The sequence below is a fragment of the Choloepus didactylus genome, chromosome 2 (genome assembly GCF_015220235.1).
Source record: "Choloepus didactylus isolate mChoDid1 chromosome 2, mChoDid1.pri, whole genome shotgun sequence".
Taxonomy (NCBI): Eukaryota; Metazoa; Chordata; class Mammalia; order Pilosa; family Megalonychidae; genus Choloepus; species Choloepus didactylus.
In genome coordinates this window covers 48,480,720-48,493,343 of record NC_051308.1, presented here as the reverse complement: position 1 = coordinate 48,493,343, position 12,624 = coordinate 48,480,720, and the positions used below count along the sequence as shown (strand labels likewise).

At 37.2% G+C, this 12,624-nt stretch overlaps 1 protein-coding gene across 2 annotated transcripts in view; it reads right to left on the bottom strand.

Annotated features, from left to right (window-relative positions):
• INTS7 (integrator complex subunit 7) overlaps positions 1-12,624 on the bottom strand; it is a 106,205-nt gene that overhangs the window by 54,517 nt on the left and 39,064 nt on the right. For both annotated transcript variants that reach the window (XM_037824343.1, XM_037824351.1), the window contains exons 6-7: positions 7,421-7,620; positions 6,827-6,949 (exon numbers count right to left, since the gene is read on the bottom strand). In XM_037824343.1, the coding sequence (XP_037680271.1) occupies positions 6,827-6,949; positions 7,421-7,620 (323 nt within the window). The remainder of the gene's footprint in view (positions 1-6,826; positions 6,950-7,420; positions 7,621-12,624) is intronic.

Sequence of the window (12,624 nt, the reverse complement as noted above, 5' to 3'; positions counted from 1 at the left end):
GACATTTCACAATGAAACTGCAGAATACCAAAACAAAGTGAAGATTTCAAAAGCAGTAAAAATATTCCTTCAAAAGTGTTGCTAATTCTAAGCAATAACGGAAGCCAGTAGACAGTAGAAGTCTTCTCCATACCCTGAGAATTCCACTCCCAGACAAAGTATCTGTTCTGGTTTGCTAATGCTGCTGTTATGCAAAACACCAGAAATGGATTGGCTTTTATAAAGGGGGTTTATTTGGTTACAAAGTTACTGTCCCAAGGCCGTAAAAGTATCCAAACTAAGGCATCAATAAATGATACCTTCACTGAAGGATGGCCGATGGCATCCGGAAAACCTCTGTTAGCTCGGGAGGGACGTGGCTGGCATCTACTGATTCCGGATTGTGTTTCAGCTCCTCTCTCAGCTCCTGCGCATTCCTGGTTCTTTCTCCCAGGCACCTGGGGGGTCCTGTCCTAGCATATCCCGGGGCAAACTCTGGGCTTCATCTCCTAGCTAAACATCCTTCTGCCTGCATCTCCAAGTATTCCCAAGTGTCGGTGGCAGTGTAAGCTCTCAGCTTCTCTCCAAAATGTCCCTCTTAGCAGCTCTGAGCTCCTTCTGTTTGTGAGCTCTTTTAAAGGACTCCAGTAATTAAATCAAGATCCACCCTGGATGGGTGGGGGTCCATATCTCCATGAAAATAATTTAATCAAATGTTTTGCCCACAGTTGATTGAGTCACATCTCCATGGAAACAATTAAAAGATTCCAACCCAATCAACACTAATACGTCTGCTGCCACAAGACTGCATTAAAGAATATGGCTTCTTCTGGGGAATATAATATATACAAACCAGCAAAATATTTTTTCAAGAATGAGGGCAAAATGAAAAAATTTTCAGACAAGCAAATACTGGGAGAGTTTACTAATACAAGACCTTCACCAAAGAACTTTCCAAGCCTAAGGTGCAGGAAGAAAGAAGAGCAAAGAGAGTAGAAGGTGCAAATGAACACTAAATATAAAAAACAATAAGAACAAAAAATCATACAGAGACAGAATTAAATGATAATAAAAGTGTAGAAGGATGCAAATGGAGTTAAGTGTATTCTAAGATCTCTGTAGCAGTATTAACTTTATTTTTTTATATTCATTTTATTGATACAAAACAAATCATACACGCGATTGTTCACAGTGCCATTACATAGTTGTACATTCATCAGCAAAATCAATCCCTAACACCTTCATTACCACACACACAAAAATAACAATAATAATTAAAGTGAAAAACAGCAATTAAAGTAAAAAAGAACACTAGGTGCCTTCGTTTGTTTGTTTCATTCCCCCATTTTTCTACTCATCCATCCATAAACTAGACAAAGACTGTGGTCCTTATGGCTTTCCCAATTCCACTGTCACCCCTCGTAAGCTACATTTTTATACAATCATCTTCAAGTCTCATGGGTTCTGGGTTGTAGTTCAATAGTTTCAGGTATCTACCACCAGCTACCCCAATTCATTAGAACCTAAAAAGGGTTGTCTATATTGTGTGTAAGAGTGCCCACCAGAGTGACCTCTCAGCTCCTTTTGGAATCTCTCTGCCACTGAAGCTTATTTCATTTCATTTCATGTCCCCCTTTTGGTCAATTAGATGTTCTCCATCCCACGATGCTGAGTCCACATTCCTCCCTGGGAGTCATATTCCACATTGTCAGGGAGATTCAGTCCCCTGGGTGTCTGATCCCATGTAGGGGGGAGGGCAGTGATTTCACCTTTCAAGTTGGCTTAGCTAGAGAGAGAGGGCCACATCTGAGCAACAAAGAGGCATTCAGGGGGAGACTCCTAGGCACAATTTTAGGCAGGCCTAGCCTCTCCTCTGCAGCAACAGTCCTCCCAAGAGCAAGTCCTGTGGTAGAGGGCTCAACCCATCAAACCACCAGTCCCCTATGTCCGCGAGCACACAAGCAACCATCGAGGTGGGGCAGGCCAACACCCCTGCATTCCCCACCAGCTCCTCAAGGGGGCTCTGCATAATTTTTTCCTTGTTTTATTTATTTTTAAACCCCTTTTTTAAAATCAATTGTATAAAAAATAAAAATTAAAAAAATTAAAAAAACATACAATAAAAGAACATTTCAAAGAGACCATCTGTTTGTGTCACTGCTTTCAGATCTTCTGGGTATATACCGAGAAGTACAATCGCTGGATCGAATGGTAGCTCTATATCTAGTTTTCTAAGGAAGTGCCATACTGACTTTCAGAGTGGCTGAACCATTATACAGTCCCACCAACAATGAATAAGAGTTCCAATTTCTCCACATCCCCTCCAGTATTTGTAGTTTCCTGTTTGTTTAATGGCAGCCATTCTAATTGGTGTGAGATGGTATCTCATTGTGGTCTTAATTTGCATCTCTCTAATAGCTAGTGAAGCTGAACATTTTTTCATGTGTTTCTTGGCCATTTTTATTTCCTCTTCAGAGAACTGTCTTTTCATATCGTTTGCCCATTTTATAATTGGGCTGTCTGTACTATTGTCATTGAGTTGTAGGATTTCTTTATATATGCAAGATATCAGTCTTTTGTCAGATACATGGCTTCCAAAATTTTTTTCCCATTGAGTTGGCTGCCTCCTTACCTTTTTGACAAATTCCTTTGAGGTACAGAAACTTTAAAGCTTGAGGAGTTCCCATTTATCTATTTTTTCTTTTGTTGCTTGTGCTTTGGGTGTAAAGTCTAGGAAGTGGCCACCTAATACAAGGTCTTGAAGATGTTTCCCTACATTATGTTCTAGGAGTTTTATGGTACTTTCTTTTATATTGAGATCTTTGATCCATTTTGAGTTAATTTTTGTGTAGGGTGTGAGGTAGGGGTCCTCTTTCATTCTTTTGGATATGGATATCCAATTCTCCCAAGCCCCATTTTGTTGAAAAGACCTTTATGACCCAGTTCAGTGACTTTGGGGGCCTTATCAAAGATCAGTCGGCCATAGATCTGGGGCTCTATCTCCGAATTCTCAATTTGATTCCATTGATCAATATATCTATCTTTGTGCCAGTACCATGGTGTTTTGACAACTGTGGCTTTATAATAAGCTTCAAAGTCAGGGAGTGTAAGTCCTCCCACTTCATTTTTCTTAGTATTAACTTTAGACTTTGATGAAATAACTATGGATATTTATTTCTAGAATAAAAAAAATATAAACTTCCAAATCATTCAAAGGAAAAAAAAGGGAAATATATTAAAAAAACAATAATACAGACCCCCCCCCCCCCCCAAGAAAAGAGAGAAAGGGAATAGGGGAAATAGAGAAAGCACAAAATAAGACAGTAGATTTAAAACCCAGTTTGGATACATTATACCCATCCCCCCACCCCCTACCAAAGCCATGTTTTTAGTCCAATCTTGTGGGGTATTTGGATTAGGCTGTTTCCATGGAGATGTGACTCACCCAACTGTAGGTTATACTTTTGATTAGATTATTTCCACAGAGGTATGGCCCTGCCCTTTCAGGGTAGGTCTTGATTAGTGTGCTGGAATCCTTTAAAAAGAGCCGACACAAAAAGAGATGTTGGCTGAGGCTTAGAGACACTTGGAGATGTGGACAGAAAGACATTTGGAGATACTAAGCTAAGAAGAAAAAGCCATTTTGAAATACAGCCCAGGAGCAAAGGACCAGCACACACCAGGCACGTGCCTTCCCAGCTGACAGAGGTGTTCGGGATGCCATTGGCTGTTCTTCAATGAAGGTATCCTCTTGTTGATGCCTTTATTTGATGTGCCAGTTTGAATGTATTGTGTCCCCCAAACGCCATTATCTTTGATGTAGTCTTGTGGGGCAGATGTTTTGGTGCTGATTAGATTTGCTTGGAATGTGCCCCACCCAGCTGTGGGTGATGACTCTGATGAGATATTCCCATGAAGGCATGGCCCCACCCATTCAGGGTGGGCCTTGATCAGTGGAGCCATATAAATGAGCTGACTCAAAGACAAGGAACTCAGTACAGCTGTGAGTGACATTTTGAAGAGGAGCAAGCTTGCCAGAGAGAAACGTCTTGGGAGAAAGCCATTTTGAAACCAGAACTTTGGAGCAGACTCCAGCCATGTGCCTTCCCAGCTAACAGAGGTTTTCCGGACGCCATTGGCCATCCTCCAGTGGAGGTACCCGATTACTGATGTGTTTCCTTGGACACTTTATGGCCTTAAGACTGTAACTGTGTAGCCAAATAAACCCCCTTTTTATAAAAGCCAATCCATCTCTGGTGTTTTGCATTCCGCAGTATTAGCAAACTAGAACATATGGACATTGTTATGGCTTCAGAATGGTAAAAATTTGTAACCAAATAAACCCCCTTTATAAAAGCCAATCCATTTCTGGTATTTTGCATAACGGCAGCATTAGCAAACCGGAAGACCCAATATATAATCACAGTAAATGAAAATGAACCAAATGCTCCATTTAAAAATAACAAAGACTGCAGAGCTGGATTAAAAATTATCCAATTAAATGCTGTTTATAAGAAATATCTGGAACATAAAGATTGAAAGTAAAATGATGGTAAACGATTTACCATGTAAGTACATTCAGAAAAAAGTTCAAGTAGCTATGTTAATTACAGACAAAACAGTCTAAGGCAAAAAATACATTAAAAAGACCAAAATAAATGGAGAGCTATAACATGTTTGTGAATTGGAAGACTTAACACTGTAAAGACATGAATTTTTTTACAAATTGATCTTTATATTCAATGCAATCACAATCAAGTTATCAACAGGTTTCGGCTTGTGTGTGCATAATTTACCAGTTGATTCTAAAATTTATGTAGAATTGTCAAGAAGCAACAAAGGATGAGTATCCAGACTATATAAAGAATGACTACAAACCAACAGAAAAATAGGGACATTTAATAGCCATGTCACTAAAGAGGAAATCCAAGTGGTCAAAAAATGTATTAAAAAGAGCTTCAACTTCTTTAGTAATCAAGGAAATACAAACTTAAAAAAACACCTTCTAGACTGGCAAAAATTTAAAAGTCAGAAAATTTTATGTGTTGGCAAGGATGTGGCTCAATGGGCATTCTCATCATACACTGGTGTTGGAAATGTAAATTGGTTCAATCACTTTGGAAAACAACCTGACATTATATGATAAAACTGAAAATTCTATGTTAACAATTTCACTCCTAAGCATATACTAAAGAAACACTTGAACATTTGCACCAGGAGACAGACAGAAGAATATTCCTATCAGCACTGTTTGCAACTGCCCCATGTTAGAAATAATCCATCAAGAGCAAATAAACTGTGGTACAGTCCTACAATGGAATATAAGACAACAATTAAAGAGAATAAACATGCTTCATAAATAAGTTTTACCAATATGGTATTGAACAAAAGAAGCAAAATCAAAACTGAACAATATGTTTTAGAAAGGCATACAAAGATGGTAAAACTATAAAGAGCCAAGATATGATAATCAGAAAAGTCAGAATAGTGGTTTCCTCTGGGTAGGTATGTGGTTCTGATCAGGGGAGGACTATTGGTGAAAAGGGGAGCAAAGGAGGACTTAGGGTTCTATGATCCTGCAATGTTTCATTTCTAGCTGAATGGTGGCTGCATGGGTTTTCACTTACAATTTTTATTTAAACTACTGAATACACATACTTTTCTGTATATATGATCTATCTCACAATAACAAAAAAATGAGAAGGAATAATACAATGCTTTTAATTGCTCTTTCAAGTTAACTGGGTTTGGTTTCATGCACAAGTTCCCTAAAATGTCTGAAGTGGCTGGGCACATTGTCTTCTTAAAAAGACAGTATTGTTTGGTAGACAAGCCCTAGACAAGGGATCTGAGGACAGATGCTCTCTTAATTCTGTATGACCCTGGGCATATTAAGCCTCTCTGGACCTTAGTTTCTTCATCTATTAAATGCAGATACTAATAACTGCTCTTATCTCTTGGGGTATTTGTGACTACCAAATCAATTATATGAAAATGTGCTTAGAAAATTACAAATGAAAAGATTAAGAGCAGCTTAGTTTTCATCATTTGAAATTCAAAAATCTTATGTTACACTGAAGCCATGACATTGCCAAGAGATAAAAATATAATCCATATGATGGGTATGGAGTATGTGTAAATAAAAACAACAAAAAACCCCATAAAAACTAAAAACAATAATAAACCATGAAAATTAAAGGCCAAATTCTAACATTCTGTCATTATTTAAATAGCATTATTTAGAAAATGGCATATCTGTTATTGGTAATGGGTAAAAAAAACAGGCTTCTGTTTTGAAGAAAAAATAAATGTAAACATTAATTTAACCTAAGAAATGATAGAAAAGGTGCCACATTAGAAGTCTAGAGACTGAGGTCTGCTCTTGCATTTACAAAAGAAAACTTAACAATGTCTCTTGCTCTCCATGAAAAGAAGAAATATAGTTTGCCAAGTTATCCATTCAGCACCTTCTCCATAATAAATCATAGTGAGTGCTTAAATTGTTCTCCCTAATTTGACTAAAGGAGAGAGGAATAAAATAATACAATTTAATTGAGCTGCTCCATTAGCCTTAGTGCTGCAATGGGAAAATTAACAAGCAATTGAGAGGCAAGTCTAACTCTCTAAAACAAACTTAAACATTGAAGAATAGGAGTTTTGATATTTACTTGGCTACTTATAAAACAACTTTTGCCACAAATATCAACAATCGTTTTAACAATGTATCAAATATCATATTCATCCACTTAAATGATAAAAATGACATAAAATATAAATAAATTTACTCTATTATGTTTTATTATATTGTTTTTCTATACAGAACATCAAAGTTCAAAACTCTATATACCTGAATGTTTTCTCTACTCCAAGTATGTGGTGTTTTAATAGCAAGTAATTTCAGATCTTGAATAGAAAGTCTCTTTATTGCTTTCCTTGGGTCATTCTTCAAGTACTGCAATAGAAGCTGGATCTACAAAGGAAGCAGGTCATTCCATGAACAATATTATCAAGGATATTATCATTAGGGACAGCAGTGTGGTTTAGTGAAATTTTTAGATTTGAAAAAGGGATAGTTGCAATCATAGCACGTTTGAGCCTCTTTCTCCTTGTGTGTAAAACAATGATACCATCATTGAACTTGGAGGATTCTAACCATGGGCCTGGAATTTTAAAGACAATTCTTCCTTCTTTTCTTTACTGCCAACTCCATGCCGTGGCATATATCTCCTTTCCCCCTTGCTAGACCATTTTCCTTAAGAGCTGAAAGAATAAATTCTATAAAATAAAGAGAAGCAAAAATTAAGCAAAAAGAAACTAACTTGATCTTTATCAGGGAAAAAGACTTTAATGTCACCAAAACTTAAGAGCACCTATATTTACCATGTACTCAATATGCAAGTTTACTGAAGAAAAGGCAGTTTAAAGAAGAAAATGAAATTACCTGCTTAGGTGTATCCACCAAAGATGAAGCTGAAAGCAGAGTAAAAGTATGCAGAGAAACAATCACCATTTTGGTGGAAGGATAGGATGCGACTAGCTGTTGTAAAAGCTGACGAGCACTGGAAGCCAGGATTGCATCATGGTGCATGTGCTGGAGGATGGGGATCAACTTCAGCTTCAAGTCTACTGGTGTGGCTAAACCTAAATGAAAAAAGAATTCTTGGCAATTTCTGATCATCATCCTTAATAACATTTCAGAATTTAAATGAATAATTCAATCGACAAAATGTCTATTTAAAAACAAATACCATCAAAATATTATGCTTATAATATTAAAATTATACTAGAGCTCATCAGTAAGTTTAACAGTTTTGCTCAAAAGTACTTATTTTAACAACATTAACTTTTCAGTAATTATAAAAATACATGCTGATAATAGAACATGCCTTTGAAAGGCATGGTAGAAAGCAGTCTTATATTTACACTTATTTCTTATAACACACTAAAAAGACATTCTCTCTCTCTCTCTGGCTGCAAATTATTTATATTTAAATATTAAATTATTTCCTTGAACACTGAATCAAGATCAGGCTATGAATAGCCCACGTGGGGAATGTTTTTAAGTTCTCAGAACTTTGTGTAGCAATGCAGTTCTTTACTGCATACACAACTGGATGCCACAAAGACCAATTCCAAGGCATCTTTTCCAGTCAATGTTGCAGCTAAATAAACAAATGAAATCTTTTCTTCTACAGCATGGCTTTGCAGTGATAGAGAACAAAAACTTCTCAATTATAATGTATTACATATATGCCAAAAGCCAATTAATATTTTGCAAATCACTGGTTTTCCCACCGTGAAGTAACTGTCAGTGTGAACACATTGTAGTATTCTGATATCCAACAGTGTCATCTGATAAAGGAATTCTGCCAATATTTTGTTTTCTGTCTCTGACCATGTGCCAGTTTGAATGTATTATGTCCCACAGAAAAAACTATATTCTTTGAAGCAATCTTGTGGGGGCAGACGTATTGGTGTTGATTAGATTGGAATTCTTTGAGTGTTTCCATGGAGATATGATTCAATCAACTGTTGACAAGACCTTTGATCGGATAATTTCCATGGAGGTGCTACCCAACACATTCAGGGTGGGTCTGAATTAAATCACTGGAGCCATAAAAATGAGCTAACAAACAGAAGGAGCTCAGAGCAACTGAGAGTGACATTCTGAAGAGGAGCTGCAGCTAAGAGGACAAAACTCCCCAAGAGCAACATTTTGAAGAATGCCATTTTGAAATGCAACCTAGGAGCAAGTGGACGCCAGACACGTGCCTTCCCAGCTAACAGAGGTTTTCCAGATGCCAATGGCCATCCTTCAGTGAAGATACCCCATTGTTGATGCTTTACCTTGGATACTTTATGGCCTTAAGACTGTAGCTTTGTAACCAAATAAACTCCCTTTATAAAAGCCCATCCATTTCTGGTGTTTTGCGTAGCAGCAGCATTAGCAAACTAAACAGACCACCATTATCATCATTAACTTTATGGATGTAAAAACAGTCTCTTGACAATAGTTTGATTTCTATTTGTTCTTGCTAAAAGGAGTGAAACTTTAAACGACATCACCATAACATTTTGGCCTCTTTTCTGCTGTTAGGGACAAAATTTTTCAGTTTTAACCCCAAAAAATTATTTTGTCCATCCTAGAAAATGCAGTTGGTTTTCCAGACAGTTCACTTTATTTCAAATGTATAGCCTGGTCTAATTGAAATCTAATTTTCAGTAAGTCAACAACATACATCTTATTCACACTTTTCTTTATTGGCTGCTTAAGTGAATCACATGAAAAGATTCAACTGTCTCAGAACATACAGATTTATTTGCTACATTTGAAATAAAATTCTGTACATACGATTTATGTTTACAATGTTTCCCTACATTATGGTTTGGGGTTTTTTTTTTTGAAAGCCTCTATGAGAATGTTTAATTTGAAACTTGATGGATAAGGAATTAGGCAAGCAATACGGCAGTTCAGTGTGGTGTGCGTGTGTCTGTTTTAAACAAGGGAACAGAAAATGAAAGGACTAGGAGTTGAGAGAAACCAAGGAATGGAATGAAGTTTGGTATGACTGGAGTATAGTGTTAGAAACGGAGAGCGGTATGAGATGAAGCTAGAGGCACAGGCAGAGACCACACCAAAAAAGATGTTATTGAGAAATGTGGACCAGAGTCTAAGGGTAATAGAGAGCCAAAAAAAACCCCTGTTTTAATCAGAAATGCAAATGACAAGCAGTATAAGCAGCATGGATTATATGGAGAGAAAGTGGGGCTAGGAAGACCAGTTGGTAGAATGCTGAGGTAGAGATGATGGCTTCGCTTAAAGAGGAGAGATGGAGAAAAGATACATTTAAGAGGTATCAAAAAGGTAAACAGCACTTGGTGACTGGTTGCTGGAAATATCTTCGATAGATGCAAATCAGTGTTTGAGGGTAGGTATACTTTTAGAAACAGGAAAAATAAAATGGAGCCAAATCTGGTAAATAAGATGGATAACTGGGCTGGTACTAGTAATTCTAAATCAAGTCGATAATGAAATACAACCCTGAAGGCAACTGCAAAATAAGCATGCCATGTTCTACAAAATTCATCCATCTATCCAACTTTTCTACAAATATTTGAACAACCTACATGTCTGCCAATGGTTCTGGGTACTCAGGATGAAGTGGTGAACAAGAGCTTACATTCTTTTGGGGAGAAAGACAATAAAGAGATAAACCAGAAAAAAATAAGATAGTAAAAAGTTGCATGCAAACAGTATAAAATAGGATAATGTGAAACATTAAATAAATAATGATTTTAACTAAGGGCAAGGGTGATCACATTAAATAAAACGGTATCAAAAGCCTGAGGAGGTAACATTTAAGATGAAACTTGAAGATGAGAAGGTGCTAACTATAAGGTATTCTAAGGGAGGAGTGTTCTGGTACAAAGGCTCTGAAACGGACAATAAGCCTTGTGTGGCTGGTATTAAGGGGAAGCATAGGAGACAAGGATAGAGACAGGCACGGGAGAGGTACCATGTAAGATTTTGTAAGTCAAGGCGGAGAAGTTTAGAGTTTAGACTAAATGTAAATGGAAACCACTGGATAGTTTTAAAAGGGGGAATGCTATGATTTGATTTGCCTTTTTAAAAGCTGCTATACGAAGAATAGATGGTAGAGGAATAAGAAGAGTAACAAAAAGACCAATTAAGAGGCTAGAACAGTAATCCAATAAAGAGAAGATGACGTGAATTAAGGGGATAATAATATGAGGTGGAAAGAAGAAATGGAATTAAGATATAATTTAGGTGAAGAGTCAACTAGATTTGCTGAAAGACTGGATGTGGTGGGTAAAAAGAGGACACTCAAGAATTATGTAGACATTTTTGGCTTGAAGAACTAGAAAGATAGTGATGTCCTTTACTAAGATGGAGAAGACTGAAGAAGTAGATTTGGTTTTCTGTTTGGGTCATAGTAAGTTTGAGACGTGTATTAGATATACAAATGGAGAGGCCAAACAGGAAGTTGAACATGTGTTTCCAGAGTTCTGAGAAGAGGGAAAGGCTAGAGATGTAGCAGAATTAGCGGAATATGAAATAGTTTTCAAATAATACCTAAATATTCATGGTCTCCAACCACAACAGGATCCTCATTGCTCCCCAGCAATCGTTACAGGTTTCCCTAGTCAATTTTTCTCCTATTCTCAAAATGGCTATCAAACCTCCTCTCTCTTAAACCTCTGATTCCATCAGTTACATCCTCACTCTTGACTGATGAATCTATGTCACAAAGAAAACTTGAATTACCATGGAAGAGAGAGTATGGTATTTTTAAATCTTACTGAAAGGAGTCAGGATACAGTACAGACTTTATGGACTTAGGAGGACACAGAGGAACACAGCAAGAGACGGGTTATCAGTGTAGGTAAATGTGTATGACTGATGGCATGAAAGGAATGAGGCAGTACTGCATAGCAATTATTTTAGATTCTGGAATAGGCTGTCTGGGTTTGCTTACTAGTTCTATGTGACCTTGGGCCAAGAGAGCCCTATAAGAGATGAGAGGGAGGAGAATGAGGTCAAAGTGTTTACTCCCTTTCAGCTATTTAACCTCTCTGAGTTTCTGATTCTCCATGTATATAACTGGGATATCAATGAATCATATTAAATTACTGGAATATTAGCAATTTCATATGATTCAACATACCAGTTACATCTATGTCACAGAATCATGAGGATTAAATGAAATTAAAACATGTAAAATGCTTAGTACAGGGTTGAATACATGCAATGCACTACATAAATGTTAGTGTGGCTGTTGTTACATTGATCATTGCAAAAGTCTCCTCAGTGTTTTCCCTACTAAGGCCTTTCCCCACGGCAGACCCCTGCCTCATATCCCCTCTCCTCCTCAGTGTTTTAATTTCTTTTTTAGGAATATTTATAAAAAACACTGTGCTCAATCTTAAGTGTACAAATTAATCAATTTCTACAAATGAAGATACCCACATAACCATCACCCAGATGTACAGAACACTCTCAGGAGTTTATATCCACGAGCTTTCTTGCTATTTGCCCTCTGTTTGAGTTTGGTCAATGGAGAGCCCAGTAGGAGATGGGAGGGAGAAAAGTAAGATTAGATAATGAAGAAAGTCCTTTCTTAGAAAAGCCTTTTTCTAGTAGTGGGAAAAAAGACAAAGGAATAAAGAGAATAGGACAAAAGCTCAATCACTGTATCTTGGCCATCAAGTAAGTGATTTTCATTATTTACGCAAAATGGGCAAGTTTTCTTTAATTTTAAATTGAAAGACAATTTAAATGCAAGTAAACCATAATTACCTTAAGAAATTCATGCCCTAGAAGGGCAAAATAGTATCTTGGTTAAAAGCATGGGCCTCAACATGCTACAGGTGAACTCACTGCCCTCCCCGCCATGTGGGACATGACTCCCAGGGGTGTAACTCTCCCTGGCAACGTGGGACATGACTCCTGGGGATAAGCCTAGACCTGGCATCGCTGGATTGAGAAAATCTTCTTGACCAAAAGGGGTAAGCAAATGAAACAAAATAAAGTTACAATGGCTGAGAGATTTCAAAAGGAGTCAAGAGGTCACTCCAGAGGGCATTTTATGTGCTATATAGATATCCCTTTTTAGTTTTTAAGTG